Genomic DNA, 20469 nt, shown 5'->3' with positions numbered 1-20469 from the left:
TGGGCAGTCGGGTTGCGCTGTGAGCAGCCGGAAGAATACACATGGATAAGCAGGTCTGAGAAGGGAAATTGTGAGTTCAGTTTCCAACACGTTCAGCCCAGGTGAACAGAACACATGTGTGGGAGGGGAGAAGAGAAGGAATCAGGGAAAGGGTGGAGAACAGGATGAGTCAAGGAGGGTGGAGGAGGAAGAGATGCGCAGGACACAGTGCCTTGCCCAGATTTGGGGCTACTGTGGTACACCTTGCTGTGTTTCCCGTTTTATTTCCTGCTTCCTCCGAACTGGGTTTAGCAGATTGGTTCAACCCCAAAGAAGTGCGAGGAATTTGATTTCTGGCTTCCTATCTGGTAACCAATTTGTTACCGACATTTGCTTTGTGAAAACAGAAAGAGAATTAATTGTCTTCCCATAGTGTTCTGGAGTGAATCAATCTATCAAATCTCTCTCTCTCTCTCTCTCTCTCTCTCTCTCTCTCTCTCTCTCTCTCTCTCCCTCCCTCCCTCCCTCCCTCCCTCTCTCTCTCTCTCTCTCTCTCTCTCTCTCTGGACTACTTTCTTCCTGCCAAATCTTTCCCATCTGTGAACTTTCACAGTTGTTTTTACACCTTAAAGCCCAGCAGTGGCGAGCAGCCTGTCTTAGGAGAGTCTCATGATCGGTTCGTATTTGGCAATCTGGGCTCCTGTGCACGCCCCACACTTGTGTGTGTCAGAGGAAGGAACTCCATAAGTAGTTAAAAATCTCTCCTCCTCACTCCTCCAGCCAACAGTAGCCAAAGGTCGCCGAGTGATTTGGTGAGTTTGTGCAAGAGAAAGGAACTCCCTCCTAAACCCCGTCGCTTTAGTCAGGCTCCAACATGGCCGGCCACCCGGAGTCCTTCCAGAACATCCCTCTCCAACCTTCCGCGCTCCCGTTTCACCTTCAGTCAGCCGAGTTCCCCAGGGTCAGGACCCAGGAGCCTGACAACTGCCTCGCTTCCCGCCCCCCACGCGAGACCCGCCCACCGGCCCCCGTCGGCCAATCGAAGGCGGTGCTGCGACGACTGGCAGGCCCGCCCGGCCCCGCCCCGAGCCTCACTGTGGCCTGCGGCTTCCCGGCCAGTAGCGCCGCTGTCGGTCGCGCGGGCCGGTCGTGTGGACACCGTTGTGTCGCGGGCGCTTGCCGCGGGCCACAGCGCAGCGCCGAGACCGTCAGCCCCGCGGCGTCGAGCATGGACTTCGAGGACGGTGAGCGGCGCGCGGGGCGGGCCGCCGCGGCGGGCGGGCGGGAGGGCGGCGGGCGGCCTGCGCCGGGGGTCTGTTTACCGCCTCAAGATGGCCGTATGGCTTTGTTCTGTGGGCCGCGCGGCGGCCGCGGGCCCGGACCAGAGCCCTGGGGTCCGGGAACCGCACGCGGAGGTGCGGCCGCCCCGGGGTGGGGGTGGGGGCTGCTGCTTGCCTAGGGGGTCGGCCTCGCTGCGAGCCCTGCGGCCTTGCCCGCGGCCGCCTGCAACTTCCCGGCCTCGCCGAGCGAGCGGCGACCGGGCCCAAGGGGGCCCACGGGGCCCTCGGGGCAAGCGACCCAGTGGCGGGTGGAGCCAGTCCTCACCGCGTCGCCCCGGGCTTTGGAAACTCGCTCGACACAGGCTGCCTCGGGCTCGTGCGATTAATACTCGTGAGACGAGTATAAAGGGCATCCCTAAGCGTTCCATCGAGGTGGGCTTCGGTTCCCCCAGAAGCAGAATCTGCAGGTTATTACCACGTAGCAGACCGGGCTGTTTAATATCTCACCCCGTTTACCTGCTTGTGAATACCGCTTCTGAAACAGTTCCGGTGACCCAGGGCATTTTTTTTTTTTTTTTTTAAAGAGGTGATGGTGGTGGGGCTTGTGCGTGAATGCTAACTAAGTTAGAATTCTGGCACAGAAAGCCCCAGATGCCCTTCACGTTCAGCTAGATCGGTGCACAGCAGCCCGTGTTGGACTTGCTGATTAAATAAACCGAATTGTAACTTTGCTTTTCAGTTCTCCTTGCATTAGTTCTTGCAGCCGTTCCGCCCAGGGCCGTGAAGTACAGTTAATTTTGCTCAACTTTTATAGGAATCAGTGTCAAGATAAAGTGATCTATAGTAGTGACAGTGTTACGAGACAAGGGACAGTTTGTAGGATTAAACTAGGTGTAATCACGAGGAACTAGGTATTTCTAAATAAAACCGGTTTGTTTCTTGTTAAGGAAGCTTCTGCCTCCACCAGAAATGGGCTTTGACATTGACTAAGGTGTGCTATTTTAGCTCGGTACTGCATGAGCTTCTGATTTTTGATTTGCTACAAGAAGTTAAGGCTGTCAAGTGTAAGTATAGGAAAAAGGATCACATTTTTGGGAGTACTTTTCAGTTGCTTTGAAATAGTTGAGCTCTTCAGAATAGCATACTGTCTGCTTGTGCTTTGGTGTTGGACTGTGACTTATTCTGATGTAGGTGACTCTAAATTCCAACTATTTGCAATAGCCAGAGTTGACATTGAAAAGAACAAGTATGTTTTAGACCGAAGTTTGATGACACTACCAAGATATGTAGTGTGCCAGAAGTTAACCTTGTAGTGTGTGTGTGCCGAATGGGAGGAGTCAGTCTGTAAGGAAATCCATTTTCTGTAGAGAACTCATAACTAGCGGTCAAAATTGGAGTGTTGGCTTTGATTATAATTATAATAAAAATAATAAACAATGTTAGTTGCCTGTCCTTAGCCACCACTGCTCCAGTTGGGCTGTAGATTTGAGTGTATCTGAATCTGATCCTGTCATGTGCCAGGGTTTGGTTATATCTAGAAGCTCTGTAATAAATTCTGTTCTTTCAGTCTTTATTTGTTGAGTTAAATAAAGGCTTTAACATTATGCCTGGATGGATACAGCCCACACACTCATACATATATGCATATGTGTTTTTTAGACAAGTTTCAAAGTATTTAGAGAGAACAGATGAGGTGGTGAAACAAATACTGACCTTGAAACATTTGTCTTCCATAGGATCAATTTTCACGTCCATCACCCTTTTTGCAAATTTGTTTTACCTTTACTTTGTGCAAATTAAATTAATACTGGGTCTCCTCTTTTGGCAGTTAGAAATATGGACATAAACTAGTTTTTATATTGCCATTAGGCATTGAAGGAGTGATGTATTTCCCCAAATGGATATTTGTACCCCCATTTTTTTTTGGTAGTTGATTTAATGACTGAGTAGAGGAGTATGTTAAGTCTGGGCTTTGCTCACACCACACTAACTCCTTGCTGTTTATGTGTCTTCCTAGATTACGTGCACTCCACTTGCAGGAGTGCTTATCAGGACTTTAACGGTAAGTATCCTCTTGCATTTCCTTTTAACTTTGCTAAGGGGATATAGTTTGGCTTTTCTCTTCATATCCATACAAACACAAGTAGTAATGCAGAAAGCCTGACCAACTTTGTTTTAGATATTCTTTTGACTCTTGATTTATAAATCTCGGTGTTAGTGTCATACTATATATAGTGTTTGTTTTTCTGGTGTGTGTATGTGTGAGAAATTGTACATGTACACTTGCTAGGAATCTCATGAATGACATCCAAATATTCTGCCACAGTGATACCTTCAGTTCTGTGTTTGGACTTAGGATCAGAACAAGAAGCTAGATTATGTGGACTTTGTGTCTGTTTTATTTTACTTATTTTCTTTTTATTTTATATCTTACTACTTTCTCAGTGATTGATTTACAGGAAACTGGCTGAATTTCTTTTGTTGACAAGACACTGGTGTTCAGTTACATAGATGAAGTAGATTTTTATCTTGGTTCTATGCAACTTTGGTTGTAATACATGTTGGCTTTCTTTTTGAGGTCAGTTTTCTCTGACCAAATGTGTGATAAAAAGCTGTCCAAAAGAAAACATAAAGAGCCCTGGTTACTTGTTAACGAAAATCTGATGTTGGCTTGTGATTAGCTGTAGTTGTAAGAGATATGGAGAATACCATGCATATTGTTTTGATGGTTATTAGCGTTAAGGCCCAAGATGATAACAGAAAAGGTAAGCACAGAATAAATTGGAGGTTAGAAGAATAAAACATTACAGGAAAGACAGGAGAGAGTGGTAAATAAATACCTTTGACTACCAGAGAAATGCAAAATCCAGCTGTGATATCAAATATATATTCATGAAACCAAGGCAAATGTACTACTAAAGTCTGTGCCACTAGAAATGTTTATGTGTATGTGTGTGCCTGCTTTTCTGTGTGTATGCCATGGTGTGCAATACTCCAGAAGAAGGCATTGGGTCCCCTGGAGCTGGAGTTACACATGGTTGTGTGCACCTTGATGTGGTGCTGGGAACCAAACCTGGGTCCTCTGCCAGAGCAGCAGGTGCTCTTGCTCTGACCTGCTGAGCTGTCTTTCCAGACCCGTTTTTATGGATATAGTTAATTTTTAGAATCTCTAAAAATTAAGAGATACTTCAGATTTGAGAACGGCTATTGTCATATAGAAAGTAATACGTATTTAATGAGTGCTGAAGAATATTTTTGAAGACAGTGTTGTAGTAAAATTAACAAAGTTTAATTTTGTGTCAACATTAGGCCAGATTAGAGGATGGAAAATCGGTTAAAGAAAACTTTAATATATTTGCATGTAGGGAAAGGTTGATACTCATTTTAAAACATGTTAAGATGTTTCCTGTAAGAAATTAATAGAATGTAGAGGCTATTAATAATAAGTAGAAAACAGTTAAATAAAAATGAGTCCAAGATTTAAAGTAAGTAAGGTTAGTGGGTTTCTGAAATGATAGAAAGCTTTGCTAGAGAATTAGAGTTGATTTCTAAAGGTAGTACTTGGAATTCAAAATTATATATGCTAAGGTTATTTCATTAATAACATTTAAAAAATCCTTAATTTTGGATCTTTTATATTTTTCCTAATGTAACTGCAGTAGTGATTCACCTCTGAAGATATTGCCATAATTCCTTAGAAACAGTGCCACATGAGTATTGTTCAGGCTGTAGCCTAGACCTCTTGGTGCTTAATTTTAGGCAAAGGGTCCTTAATTGTGAACAGAGTATTCTTAACCTCTGGCTAATGTCCCCTACTTGAAAATGCTTGGAGGTCTTAGTTGTTTGCATGTTATAAATGAGAAACTTAATTTCAGGGGTTTTGTTTGACTTCTTGTAACAATATCTTTTTAGTACTTGCCGTGTATCCAGGTTATTTTCTGAGACCTGGGACTTTACCTATGAATAGAATGGACAAATAATTCCACCTTTGTGGAACTAATTTCCAGTCTAAAGGTATTAAACATGCAGAATATAGTTTTAAAAATAATATATGTTAGAAGATAAACATTTTGAGGCTCAAGAAGCAGATGACATTGGAGCATAGGATTAGAGAAGGTGAGGATGCAAACTTGGAGGGGTCTGAACAAAGACTGTAGCATGTGACAGACTTTAGGAGTACTAACAAGTTGTGTTGGTTCCAAATGAAGCCAATAAATAAACTAGAAGGCTCTGGTACAGACTTTCTTCACAGCAGGTTTTAGAAGGATTTTTATCTCTAGTCCTCCATGTCTCCCTAGTTCATCCCTTCTTATGTAAATAGCAGAGAGAAAAGAGAGAACATTCTTGGTAGAGGGAAATACATGGACAAAGGAGGACTGGACTTCAGAGAGGAAGAAGACTGGTTTCACCAGAATAGGCTATTTTTGCTGAGCAGTTTGAAGACAAGGCTAGAGAGGCCAAACGGCATTGAAAAATCAAAGGCAATCTGCTTATATATAAGAATCAACCAAAAATGAAGAAGATGTGCGTCAGTGAGCACTGCAGATAGAACCATTCTTGGCAGAGGGAGCAGTAAGTGGAAACATGGGTATATACCTGCTGTGTTCTGGAAACAGCAAGGAGCCTTGTGTAAGTCGAGTGGAACAAATGAGGTTGTAAGGTAGTCCTTGGGATTAAGAAGTGATAGGGCAGAGCATATATGTTTCCTCAACCTGGGCATTGCTGACGTTTTGAATTAGCTAATATTTCTATAGGGTACTGTGTGTGCAGTCACTACAGAATGTTGAGCAGCATCCTTGGTCCCTATGTGGTAGATGTCTGTATCACTTACATGTCTAGTTGTGAGGACTAGACATGTTTATAAGACATGTTTATTGCCAGTGCTCCTTGGCAGGTGTGTGAGAAGGAGGGAGGTGTTGTGAAACCATTATTGGACATGACTTATATTGTAACAATTGTTCTAGCCTTTATCTTTAGAATAAACAGATGGGGAGTAAAAATAGAAGTAGGAAAACCAGTTGGAAGACTTGGTAGTAATGTAGGTGAAGGTATTCAGCAGTGCTGTCAGTCAGGAGCATGAAGGGGGTTCTAGTCAAGACTTTATGTTACACAGCCAGTTATTTTGAGCACACTTTAGTGTTTGCTGGGTATTCTACAACTCAGCATATTATTTATATAATAGTGAGTCAAATAAATAGAATACATTTGATTCAAATTATTAGGGCAGATTTGTTTTTCTGGATAAATTACTTTCTCACTTAATGGTAAAGAGATAAAAGTCCTTATAGTTAGATTTTAAAAATGGTTTTAAAATGTATTTTGGTAAGCTGGGAGAAAAGTCATTTATAGGATTTCTTTCTTTGTTAGTGCACTGATTGTGTGTGGTAGAAAGACTCCACCTTTAACTGATGACAGAATGAGAGCTGCTGTGGGGGAGAAGCTCAGGTTTCTGCACAGGGCCTGGCCTGTCAGAACACTGGTCATTCTGGGACCAGGCAGGGAAATAATCACAGATTTTTAAAAGTAAAAGCTAAAAGTAAAAGTAAAAGTTAGCTACTACTAACTCAGAAACCATCGGAAATAACTAACCTTTCTGCCTTCTCTAACTAAAGTTCACATTTAGGTTTTTTTTTTATGTTGAGAACTTGCAAGAAATAAATGTTGATAATGTTATTTTCATCTTAAAATTGTCCTCTGTATGAGAGGTACAGGCATACTGTTTTCCTAATAGTGACAGGCTTTAATGTACAATACAAAAATCATATTAATACCATCATATTAATCATATTAATTTAATTAATATTAATTAAAAATCATATTAATACTTAGGAAACCTTTAAGTGTTGGGTAGCTGTCAGGTTGGCAGTGGTAGATACAAATTTTGAGTTTTTTCAGATTAAAGTGTAGCTTTTTTCCTCTTTATAGCAGCAGTTTTATTGCATTTGTAAAAAAAATGTCTGCTAAATGCCCATGTCTAAAAAAATGGATTTGTAAAATGTAATTATCCTTTGGCAATTTCATACATGATACAAATGTATTTTTGTTATATTTCTCCCCACTATCTTTCTAATTCCTCTTGTACTCTCTCTGTGCCTCTTTTTCCCAAGTCCCCCTTTTATGTTCATGTCTCTTTTCTGTGACCTGCTGAGTTTAATTAAGGTTGCTTGAATGAGCATGGGTGTGTGTTTAAATAAACATGGAGCATAGGCAACTTACCAGTGGATACCTTAAACAAAATAACTCCCTCTCCCTGAGCAGCAGTTAACTGCCAATTGTTCCTCAGCCTACTGATTGTGCTTCGTGTCCTATCTCCACAATAGAAACTGACTCATAGGTAGTCAGGAAGTAGAGTGCAGCTGCCATGTCCTGTCCAGAAGACAATTCTTGCTGTCCTGTCCAGCACAGCAATTCTTTGACTCTTACAGTCTTTCTGTCCCATCTACACAGCGTTTCCAAGCCTTGCAGGGGATGATACTGATGTGCTTTATAGTACTTTGACCAGTTACGAATCTCTCCATTAACTACTGCCTACTGTAAAAAGAAGCTTTTCTACCAAGGCTGTAAGAGCAGCACTGTCCTATGAGTATAAACGGAAATGTTAGAAGGAGTTTGCATCAACTCCATTTACTAAGACCACAGTAAGGAAGTATAGGTTCCTAGGGCCTGTTACTCAGCTATGGGCCTTTGACCAAGTATATAGTACCATGAAAACCATAATTTCTCTTTCCATTTTTCCTACTGAAAAGTGTTCTTTATAAAAGCTACTTAATGCTAAAATGGCTTTTCTTGGAGAGAACTGATACTTTGGTATGTAGCACAATTGCTTTATGTGCATTTCCTGTTTCATTACATTGAGTAACAAAAAGATGTAATTAAATCATAATTAACAATTATTCCATCAAGGGCATTTTCAAGCAAAGGTGATAAAAACTTGGTTGTTTTTCATGTGTGAGTGTGTGTGATATTGTTGTAATGGCTGCTAGATTAGCCTGGTGCTTTACACTTCCTTAATTTGTACTGAAACTCCAGTTACCCACAATGTTTGTATATTTTTAAATGCAAATGCTATTAAAAGGGCAAATAATTTTCTTGCTATTTAATGAAAATACTTTTGGCCTTATGGATTCCTGGAAAGAGTCTTAGGAACTCTGGTCAGCAAACTGTTCTATGATAACTGCTCCTCTAAGATGCATTAAAAATCAGAAATTTTCTGGGTGTGATGATGTGTGCCTTTAGTCTCAGTACTCCAGAAGCAGAAGCAAGCAGATCTACGTGAGTTTGAGGCCAGCCTGGTCTACAAAGTGAGCTCCAGGACAGCCAGGACTACAAAGAGAAACCCTGTCTTGGAAAAAAAAAATTACAAGCTGGTAACATGGCTCACAGCTCACTTGCTGCTAAGCCTGACCATCTGAATTTGTGACGTCTACACATGTGCTCACACACAACACCTCACAAGTAAAAATTAGAAGTGAAGGGTGAGGCCACAACAGCAGACTATTGTGATACTGTATTAAACCTATAGGATTTTGGAAATAGAAGAAAGATGATATTTATCTGAGACTGTCATTGAAAGTTTCCTTCAATGGCTTAGTAGTTAAAATAGATTTTTAAAAAGTTAAAAGACTCTAAGCAGATAGTTGGATTGGGAGAAAGAAATGTTTGATATAATGAAAACCAACATGAAGTTCAATAGAAGAACACCTACAAGACACTGAGAGGCCCATTTCCTCATCTTGGATGTTAGTTTGCAAACCTCTCAAGTGTAAAGATTAAATAATATTTTCATTTATTTGATTAAAGTCACTTTCAGGCTTAAAAGGCAAGATAGTGAATAGCATTTATCTAAAGTCATCATCTTTGTTCAGAGTAGAGACATTAACTAATTGTAAGTACAACTCAGTGCTTGTAAAAATATAAATCAAGGTTTTTAATTCAGTACTGTTGTATTTATGATAAAAATAGGGGATAGTAGTAATGAGGCATGTTAAGGGACTTTACAGAAAACATTTAAATAACAGTTTTTATAGTCATTATTAATTAATTTTATAACCTTTAGTTTTTTAGTATAGGTTTGCTTCCTCCTACACTAGAATTTTTTAGTGTTTGTGATGCAAAAATTCACACCTGTTTCATTTATTCAAAAAAATTGAGAATTGAAATATTCATTGAGGTCTTGTTATTCTCAGGCACAGGGCCAAAAGATTGGTTTCAGTTTGTGGTTTTACTTACTAAGATATCTGTATCAGTAACTGTGAACATTTCTAGTTGAAAATATAAATGTTATTGAGATTTTAGATATTTTGGGACCAACTAGTACAGAAGAAAAAGTGTAGTATATTTACATCATAGTATACAAAGAACCCTGCTGGCATTTATTAAATGCTGGTGTTAACTTTATATATTATCTTTTTTTTGTAATACTATAATACTAAGTTTCAAATATAAGGCATTATAGTAGTAGCCCTGTAGTCCACTAAACATTGCTTTACACTGAAAATAACTTTAAGGCAGAATTTTGTAGTTGATGATTTAGTTTTCTTTGAAATACGAAGCTTTGTAAACAAATAGTTTTTCAATAGATTATCATTTTGCTATTTTTTTTATTTATTGAGTTAAAATGTTAATGCAGATTATTGCTTTAGATGATTTGTGTGAATACATTGTAGGTTTTGTTGTTGTTGTTTTTATTTTTTCTTTCTTTGTTTTGTTTTTTGAGAAGGTTTTTCTATGTAGCCTTGGCTGTCCTAGAATTTGCTTTGTAGACCAGGCTGACCTGAATCAGAGATCTGCCTGCCTCTGTCTCCCGAGTTCTGGGATTAAAGGCTTGCAACACCACTGCCTGGTGAATATTTTGTGTTTAATGAAACATTGTGTGGAGAAAATGCTGTATTTTATTAATAATCTCTTGTTGACTCTTTCAGGAATGGATCGTGATTATGGCCCTGGAGCTTACGGAGGTCTGGCATTCAAGGATATTTATCTAAAAATTCTTCTTTTGAGTGCCAGTAAAGGTGAGCAGCATTTAATTTTTTTCTTTTTAAACTCTTATAGGGCTGGATCGTGACTATGGCCATGGATCCTATGGGGGTCAAAGATCCATGGATTCCTACCTAAACCAGTCCTATGGCATGGACAATCACAGTGGTGGTGGTGGGGGTAGCAGGTAATAAATTGCTTAATCACTTGGCCAAATAATAAGACAGCTATAAGATTCTGGATGTATTAAGTATTCTTTAGGCTTTTATGATACTTGAATTTTGCTGGTATTGAATACTCACCTTAAATATTTAAAGGTGCTAATTAATGGGCATAAAATTTTTCTCAGTCTCATTGGCAGACATTATTTTAGGAGGATAGCGTTTATCTTTTATTTCAGCGTAATAGAATAATGCATTCTTTAACAGTGGACACTTTAAAAAGAACTTCTTTTACTTTTAATTTCTTATTAGTCAAAATGTCCTGATGAAATAATACAAAATATTATTGGAAATATTTATTTATTTATTTATTTATTTGTGAATTATTGTTTTTTAATTGTTGAAAAGAGTTTTTTTTTCCTTTTTTTTTCTCTCTCTCTTTTTTTTTTCTGCTGTGGGCACTGTAACAGTAAAATAGCCTGCCTAGAGGCTTTCCCTGAACCCGTGTATCAGCTTTCAGGGTCTAAGAAACACTTCATTTTAATTTGAAAGCAAGCTTGAAGAGCATACTGTAATAATAGAAGTATTCTTTAAATCATGTCCAAGTCGTTACAGGCAGCTACTGCTTACATCGGAAACACTCGTGCTTAACAATTAGGGGTGTTGTATTCAAGCGATGGACACTGCACCTGTAACTACATCCTAGACTATTTCTGTTTCAGTGTTGATACTCTGTGAGATTTAACCAAACAACCACAGGTCTTAGGGTTGCTCATATTTTAGTAACTTTAAAGGGGTCTGATGTTTTGAGATACAAAACTTGCTTCTAAATACAAACTAGTTAGACATTTGAGATCATCGTCCTTCGTAAACTGAAGGATCCGGATTGTTTAATGATGGGCTTGAGTAATGCTTGCTTTTCTTTGTGCTTCAAGTGTGCCACTGTGGTTTATAGTAGAGTAAAATCAAGAAAAGAAACAGTTAATTACTGTCCTTTGTAATGTTTGAAATGCAAAGTTGGAAAGTGAAATAGTATTTATATGGCTACCAGGCTTCAGAATTAAATAGTATTTTCAATTGAATGACCTGTAAATCGTTGACCAATATAACCTCATTTAAATGTTTTAATGTATCAGTTATTGCCCTCTTACATTGTAAGTGTACTGTGCATAAAGTATTTCTGTAGCTGTTATCATTCATTTCCTGTGTAATTGTGAGCTTTTTAAAAACTGTTTTAAGATAACAAGCAACTTCTGTAATCCTTGTTTTGGATTGTAATAAGTAAAATGATTTGTTTTTTTTCTGTTGAGACAGTGTGCTTACCTTTTAGAGTAGTTTTATGTGATAGTTTTCTGATAAGAAATACTTTTTCAAATAATTGCAGGCATTATAGAATGTATTCTTTCTCATCTGCTTTGAAAATTCATATGTAGAGGGTATATATTAGTGGTCTTTTACTTTTACGGTCTATTTTACATGTTTAGTCTTCTAGATTTGCTAGACATATTAGTCTATATCAGTGTTTAAGGATTGGCCCTTGCTGAAGTTTGGCAGAATGTCAAACTTTATAACCTGAGATAATTCCTCAGCTTTGTCTATTACAGTCAAAGTGAGGCGGTTTTGTGATATAGATTATTGAGGTGCAAAGGATCAGTGTCACAAAGACCCCCCTCCTCCCCATTTATGCAGTCTTTCATTTGTGTCCCTAGGAAAAGCCAAAATATTGTAAATGTTTTGTAATTTTTAGAGTTAGGGAAGGATTCAAAGAAAGTTTAATTAGTTTGTAAACTTTAGCAAATAATCTTTTCTAAGACTAGGGCTGGGCTTTAATTATTAGACAGACGAGTCTTATTAAAATAGAAACACTGCTAAAAGGCAGAGTTTAAAACTAAGGTTAACTGAGCTCAATTTATATTAGAAACTGACTCAGATAGCTTTCTGTCTGGTCTCATGGTGAACTGCCCAGCCCTAATCAAGTGTGAGCAAACGTAAAACTATGCAAACCACTATGGTATAAATGAATTTTAGTTGATAAATGTCATCTGATAACTTGTCTTTTGAATTGTCTAACATTAGTAAGCTTACTTTTGTTTTTTCCCTCACTGTGCAACTTTTCCAGGTTTGGACCTTATGAGTCTTACGACTCCAGGTCTTCTCTGGGTGGGCGAGATCTGTACAGATCTGGCTATGGTTTTAATGAACCCGAACAAACCCGCTTCGGAGGTAGTTATGGTGGTCGATTTGAGAGCTCCTACCGGAATAGCCTTGACTCTTTCGGAGGTAGAAACCAGGGCGGGTCTAGCTGGGAAGCACCTTACTCCCGTTCAAAATTGAGGCCTGGGTTTATGGAGGACAGAGGAAGAGAGAATTACTCTTCCTACAGCAGTTTTTCTTCACCCCATATGAAGCCTGCACCTGTAGGCTCTCGGGGGAGAGGAACGCCTGCTTATCCTGAAAGTACGTTTGGAAGCAGAAACTATGATGCTTTTGGAGGACCATCAACAGGCAGAGGCCGAGGCCGAGGAGTAAGTACAACAGAATCTTTTCAGATTCTTTTCAATAGTCACTCTTTTAAACCCTTTCAAGACCATGGTTTTCAACAAGAACAAACACTGTTTGTCCCAGTGTATTTTAACCAGAAGCTGAGTTATAACATTTTAGGTTGGCTGCAAAAGTTTTCCAGCACCTCAGAAAATAAGTTGCAGTGAGAGATGATTATTCATGAAGTTATCTCAAATCTCCCTTTATGAAAAAGGTGAGGATATTAGGTTTGGTCTAAAAGGGGTTAAAAGGAGTTGCATTTTTCCTTGTAAACACTAGCAATTTTGCTAGTGAGATAGTTGTTGGATTATTGTAAAAGGTTACTGAACCCTGTTTGAGCTTCTGAGTAGGTTAAAGGTGCAATGTATAATACGATGTTTATCCTTTGTAACTAAACGCCAGCAAGTAGTGTCCCTTCAGTGTTCCACATATCTTGTTCAACACATGAGGTCAGAAGTCAGTGATAGACAAGGAAAGCTCAGCTATGCTTATGTGGGGAAGGAGTTGATGTGGATTCTAGATGGCAGAATGACTCCAGGTCAATATTATTTTGCTAACTTGCTCTTTTACTATATGTCCTATTGGCGACTGTTTAATTTTCTCTAGCTCTATTGAGAATCTCTTACTTGTATATATGTTTATGGTTCCTTCTAGGAAGTAATATTTTGCAAGTTATTGCTTAACTGGATAAATATACTAGCTTATAGGTGTTTAATTTCAGAATATAGTGTAACAAGTACACTTTGTGGTCTTGAGTAACTTGTTGATAAACTTTTACCTATTTAGGGTGTATAGATTATGGGATTATGTGGTTTGGTCATATAAATGCTACTGTATATTTATATTTTTATAGTATAACATGTATTATCAAAGTCAGTTGTGTTTATTCTCTTTGCAGAAGAAAGTATTTTGAGAAAAACTGTAGTAGGGCATGTGGCTTTGAGTGTCCATTAGCCTCTGAGCACCCCTGTGGTTTGTCTTACTGTAGACAGTTTGCATTTTTAACAGTCACTTTTTACTTACATAAAATGCATTGCACCTTTAATGTTTGTACTGAAGGTTTTTCTGATGTGACCATATAATTACATGAAACATTTGTGTAAATCTCACAGGTTAGACAGACACTTCTAATGATATGTTACTGTGTAAGCAGCAGTGTTGGTGCTCCGTATGCGATGCTTTTTAGGTCAGTTCAAAGTAGTTGGAGTAGTAGGCTTTAGGTTTTGACATTGAAAATACATTCTAGTTTGAAAATTTGGAAAAATATTTAATATCTTCCTTGCTGTATAATTTTAGGCAAAGGATTTTTTTCTTAATGAAGACTCAGGCATCTATTTTGTTTTCTTGATAGTAGAACTGAGTATTCCTGTACTTTGTATTTATCGTTCTAGTCTGAGTGGACTTTCCTTTCCTTCCTTCTGTTAGCCAAGTAGATGAACTGGCAGGCTCTTCATTTTAACCTTCACTTGTACAATTCCCCTTGGGACCTTCTCTTTAGATTACTCCTCAATCTTTACTTTCTAAAAGTAAGACTAGCAGAATAAATTTCTATGCACGTGGCCTCTTGGTGGATTTTCTTAATGGCAAGAGAAGAGGAAGGGGTACAGAGTCACTTGCTGGTATGACTCTCCGTCTGTGAACTTGTTTCTTGGGCTTCTGGGATCCTACTGTGTTCTTTAGGTAGGAGTGTGCATGGCACGTCAGATGCAGTCTGTATCTGAGGTGGGACTGGGAAGGTGATGCATGCTTACGCTCTAACTCTCCTACTTCATGCTGACGTTCCATCTCGACTTCTCAGTCCCGCTTCCAACAGGGGCAGATCCTAAATGGTTCTTTTTACTTTTAACTACAAATATGATCATCTTTTAGCAAGGTTTTAGTAAAATAAAGATTTCTTCTAAGGTCTTTGATGGGAAAACATCAAGTAGGAACTCTGAAGAGGAGTTGTCAGAGAGTTGTACAAGTGGTGACCTTCTGACAGGCACATGGTGTTTATGATCTCAAATAATTTTGAATTGTAAAAATTTTTTAAAAAAGGACATACCCACCTATGTAATATTGAAAATTCATTGGGATTAAGTTCATGTAATAATTTTTAAAATTTGTATATGTGCTTTCTCAGAGTGGACATGTAAAATTCAGTTACGTTCCACAGAATTTTCAGGTGAAAACTAGTAAATAGACGACAAACGAATTGTACTAATTCATATTTTATTTATTGACATTATGCTAATGTTCCTTGATTTCACAAATTACAGCATATGGGTGATTTTGGAAGCTTCCATAGACCTGGAATTATTGTTGACTATCAAAACAAACCTGCCAATGTGACGATTGCTACTGCAAGAGGAATAAAAAGAAAAATGATGCAAATATTTATTAAGCCCGGGGGAGCCTTTATCAAGAAACCTAAGCTAGCAAAACCTATGGATAAGATGAACCTCAGCAAATCGCCTAGTAAGTAAGACCATTGCTCAGGATGCTTTATACTTTTAGAACACACTCATCTATGGTGACTGTTAGTGTTCATATAGAAAAGTGTTATAAAAGTATAGAAGAGTTATAACTGAATCTCCTTATGTAGTTATTAGCCAATTGTTACTATTCAAATGTATGTTTGATTGTTTTGTTTGTTTGTTTGTTTGTATGTATGTGGGCATGTGCTTCCCACAGCATGCATGTGGAAGGGCAGACTACAGCCTGCAGGAGTTACTTCTGTTATTCCACTGTATAGGTCTCAGGAATTGACCTCAGGTTGTCAGGCATGGTGGCAGATGCCTTTCCTTTCTCATCCATTGTCAGCCCTCAAATGTACCTTTGAAATTAATGTGCACTGATCAGTTTATTTTTCTCTGAGCCTAAGTTACCCTTTTCTTTCTTTCTCTCTTTCTTGAGACAAGTTCTCACTATATAGTTCTGGATGGCCTAGAACTTGATATATAGACCAGGCTGGTCTCACAGAGATTCACTTGTCTCTGCCTTCTGAGTGACAGGATTAAGCCATGTGCCATTACACCCAGCACACTGTACTTTTTAAAAGGCTTTGCCGATGACTTTGGTTCAGACTTTTTTCTTGGATGTTATATTTATTGTTGGAGGAGTATATGTCATAATGTACAGAACTCTTATCAGGACAAAGGGAAGAAAAGTTTCCTAATCCTTGGCATTAGGTCATATGTTTCTTCTAGAAAATTAGTTTGCTTTTAATCTTCTGGAGATGATATCTCTTAGAGATATTCATAGTTTTGTTATTACAGAGTTGGAAAATTCAAGCCCATATGAAGATGGGAATAAGATAATTTACACTAGTGCCAAGGGGTGGGACACACTTAGTAATAATCTTAAAAAGAAATGAAAAATCTACACTTTACAATTTGCATTCTTAATTCAAACAAAGAGATCCTGGTCATTCAATGACTGATATATATGGATCTGTGGGAGGAAGTTGAGAAACAGGAAGGGAGCCATACATGATCCACTGGTTTTAACAAGGCTGTGGAGACTGACTATTCAGATTAGGAGAGAACAGTCTGTGTCAAGTGCCTTATACACATGCTAACATGAAAGAACTGCTTCTAAGAACAAAATTAAAAAATCTCTTAACAGAAGCATGGGTAAGTAAGTATTCATGATTTTGTATTTTACAAGGAATTTTTATACAGGACACCAAAAGCATGAGAACAAATAAAAACAAAAACTAAATTTCATCAAAATTAAAGAGCTTTGTGCTTCAAAGGCCATCATAAGAAATTGGGTATGATGGTATACACCTGTAATCTCAGGACTTGGGAGCCTGAGGCAGAAGGATTGTGAATTGGAAGAAATGTCGGATACATAAGACTTTGTAGCTTTCTTTTCTTTCTTTAAATATCTGTCTGTCTGCCCCTCCCCCTCCCCCTCCCCCTCCTCTCTCTCTCTCTCTCTCTCTCTCTCTCTCTCTCTAATGTATATGAGCCACTGTCACTGTCTTTAGATGCACCAGAAGGGGGCATTAGATCACATTACAAATGGCTGTGAACCATCATGTGGTTGCTGGGAATTGAACTCAGGATCTCTGGAAGAGCAATCAGTGCTCTTAACCCCTGAGCCATCTCTCCAGCCCAAGACTTTGTTTCTTTTACTCTTCATAAAATGTAAAAAAATATTTTTGCAGACTGTGTATCTAAGAAAAGACTTGTAGCCAGAGTATATAATGAACTTTAACTCACTAGCAGAAAGACATAAATAACTTAATAGACACAGAATATATCAATATTTCTTCAAAAAGACCTATAATGACTGATAAGTACGTGTAAAGCTCATCAACAGTCACTCATCAGATAAATGCAGAAAATACCGTATTATATACTCCATGACCTCCAGAATGGGGAGAATAGAAAAGATCTTTAACCAGCCTAGCATGTCTGTGGAGAAAATTGCTTTATAAAATCAATTAATTGATTTAGAGAGGGAGGGAGGGTGCACATGTGCTTCTGGAAGATGCAGAGGACAACTTGGTAGGGTTGGCTCTTTTCTTCTAGCTTTTTGTGGGTTCCAAGGATAATTTCAGGTTGCCAGACTTCATGACAAACACTACCCGCTGAGTCATTTCACTACCTCCTTCTCCCTCTCGTTTGAAGATGTGATCATGCTCTGTAGTCCTGGCTGGTTCAGTATTGGCCTATAGAATTTGAGATGGTTTCCGTTTCAAGGTGGTCAGGTTAGCTTTGGCCACAAATAGATCATCTTAGGGTAATCCTCTTGCATTGGGTCCTGATCGTTGAAATTGTGGCCATTTACCGATATGCTTGGTAGCCATGGAGAAATGTCTACACATGAACAATGAGGCATGCACTTTGAAAAAGAGCCTGGCATCCCTCAGGTGATGAAACTGAATTATATGACTCAGCAATCCATTCCTAGAGATAGGCACAGAAAAACTTAGTGGTCCACACAAAAGCAGATATAGCTATGTGCTGTGCAGTGTTTTGGCCAAGGATGGATTGTATATACAAAGAGAATACTGAATAAGATGTTTTTTACAATATAAATGATGTCATATTTTTCAAACTTGTTTTGAGAAAATTATAAACTTTTTTTTTTTAACCAAAACAACTTTAAAATCCGAGCTTCTTATTAAGTAGTTTTATTGAAGGAGTTGCTTTAAACAACAGTGATGATAGTAAGAATTCCTCCTAAAAGGAGTAGGGGAGCAATCAAGCCCAAAATAGTTTCTAATTAAATACATTTTAATTTAAAAGTAGGTGGTTATTATAATTTTGAAATACTGATGGTGTATTTGTTTTTTAATGTTTTATTGCCACTTAAATTAAGGATTAGTAAGTGTATACAATTTGATAAAAGCATGATTTTAAAGTGTTTTTTTCTTTTGGGGGGTACTTTTCCAGATTGATTTATTTATGTTATGGAACTGGAGTTAGGGATAGTTGTGAGCTCTCAGGAATGCCAGGAATTGAAGTCAGGCCTTTGGAAGAAGACTCAGTGCTCTTAACTGTTTAGCCATCTCTCTAGCTAGCCCCAGATTTTAAGTGTTAGTAGTGACATAGTATTTACTGAATGCTTCCTGTACATGGCACTAATTAAAGAATATACACGCATTACTTGGTATATTTTCAAGCCAAGGTGATGAGGGGTAGTTATATGTGTCAAACTTTCTAGAGGTGACAAAGCAGGCAAAGACAGATAATTGGCTTCTTGGGTCAAACACCAGTAGGTGGAGGAGCCAGGTTGTACTAAGGCAGCTTCTGTACCTAAAAGCTCTGCACCTGGACCTCTTTCGACTATAACAGAGTTTGCTTTGTATTATTTCCCATCATTTATTTATCCCATGCCTTGAACTTTGTAGTGGAGGAGGAACTTCCTAAGTGCTTGAAATTATAGGCACAGGACACTAGACCTGATTTATTTATAATTTGTGCTATGTATGTATATATGTGTTGACATGTTGAGTGGTACATGTGTTCATGTATGTGGAGACCAAAGATCAACATCAGGCGTCTGCTTCACTTGCTTGTTTATTTGAGGCATGGTTTTCCACTGAACCTGGAACTTAGCAATTTTGGTTGATTATTTAACCAGCAAGCTCCAAAGATCCTTCTGTGTCTGCCTCTCCAGTCCTGGAATGACAAGTGTCTGCCACCCTGCCCAGCTTTTTAAGTGGGTGTTAGGGGTCTGTACTCAGGTCTTGATGCTCGTGTGGCAAACATTTTACCCACTGAGCTATATCTCCACAGCACCCCTCCCTCCCTCCCTTTCTCTTCATTCATTTATATATTTGTGTGTGCATGTGTTGTATGCACTTGTGTGTACCCATTTCTGTGTGTGCATATGCAGAGGCCACAGGATAATTTGGGGTTTCTTGCTGTATCATTCTTTATCTTATGTCCGTGAGACAAACTCCTTCACTGAATCAGAAGTTAGACTGGTAGACTGCAAAGCCCCTGACTCTCCTTTCTTCACACCCCAAAGTGTTGTTAGGGTTTTAGGCACTGGTGTGACCACAGCCTGCTCTTTACTTGAGTGTTGGAGTTAGACGCTCCATGCTTGTGTACTAAGCACTCTTACCCATCTCCTCAGCTTCCCTTTTAATTTTAAAGAACTTTTTCTCAGGGCTGGAGAAGTGACTCAGTGGTTAGAGTTTCTTCTGTAGAGGACCCAGGTTTGGTTCATAGCACCCACATGGCAGCCAACAACTGTATGTAACTCCAGTTGCAGGTTCTGGCCTCCATGGACACTGCACATACATTATACATGTGCACGTACATATATGCAAATAAAAATACTTATACATAAAATAATTGAAAAAACTTTTCTAATTAAACAAAAATATGTAGCAAATAGTCACATAGAAATGAAGCAGATATAAAGTCACAATGTGTTAAAATGAAGGTTTTTTTTTTTTTTTTTCCCCCAATCTTAGCAAAAACGGATCCTAAAAATGAAGAAGAAGAAAAGCGGCGAATTGAGGCTCGGCGAGAGAAGCAAAGACGTAGACGAGAGAAAAACAGTGAGAAATATGGAGATGGATACAGGTTGGTGGTCACTAAATCAAAAACGAAGCTTATTGAAAGGTAGATTTTTTAAAAGCTAGGTGCCTTTCCTAAGCGTAGTGTCATATTCCTGTAACCTGTACTTATAAGGCTATGCAGGAAGGTTGTTAATTTAGTTCAGATTAGACGATAGTTTCCTAAAATTGGTAAGTATATTTTATAGAATATGAAAAAGTTCAAATCAACAGATTTGACTAAATTAATAGAGGAATGGGGCTAGGGCTGTGGGTAGAATGCTTGCCTTGGATACACAAAGCCTTGATAAACTACTCATTACGCAGTAATACATAAACCAAACATACCAGTACGTAACTATAATCTCAGCACTTGAGTGGCAGAGGCCAAAGACTAGTCTTGAGATTTGACTATAGAGACACTGTGATGTTCTTGAGAGGGAAGCTTGAGTTTTATTAGTGTATAAGTTATTTCCAATAGAGATGCCAGAGCAGATTCTGAAAGAATGATGAATGACTAGGCACTGGC

The 20469-nt window shown here is 38.7% G+C and overlaps 1 protein-coding gene across 3 annotated transcripts in view; it reads left to right on the top strand.

The window, feature by feature from the left end:
* Positions 1-1071: 1071 nt before the first annotated feature.
* Positions 1072-20469, top strand: part of Znf326 (zinc finger protein 326) — a 39184-nt gene continuing 19786 nt past the window's right edge. The window contains exons 1-7 of one of the 3 annotated variants that reach the window (XM_034509064.2): positions 1072-1223; positions 3277-3321; positions 10181-10216; positions 10311-10422; positions 12516-12921; positions 15196-15394; positions 19857-19968. In XM_034509064.2, the coding sequence (XP_034364955.1) occupies positions 1208-1223; positions 3277-3321; positions 10181-10216; positions 10311-10422; positions 12516-12921; positions 15196-15394; positions 19857-19968 (926 nt within the window). In that variant the 5' untranslated portion in view covers positions 1072-1207. Of the gene's footprint in view, positions 1224-3276; positions 3322-10180; positions 10271-10310; positions 10423-12515; positions 12922-15195; positions 15395-19856; positions 19969-20469 lie in introns of those variants that run through there. The other 2 variants (XM_076937835.1, XM_076937836.1) reach the window with 2 other exon arrangements.

The sequence above is a fragment of the Arvicanthis niloticus genome, chromosome 7 (assembly GCF_011762505.2).
Source record: "Arvicanthis niloticus isolate mArvNil1 chromosome 7, mArvNil1.pat.X, whole genome shotgun sequence".
Taxonomy (NCBI): Eukaryota; Metazoa; Chordata; class Mammalia; order Rodentia; family Muridae; genus Arvicanthis; species Arvicanthis niloticus.
Note: the sequence above shows the minus strand (reverse complement) of the source record. Positions and strands in the feature narration are given on the sequence as shown.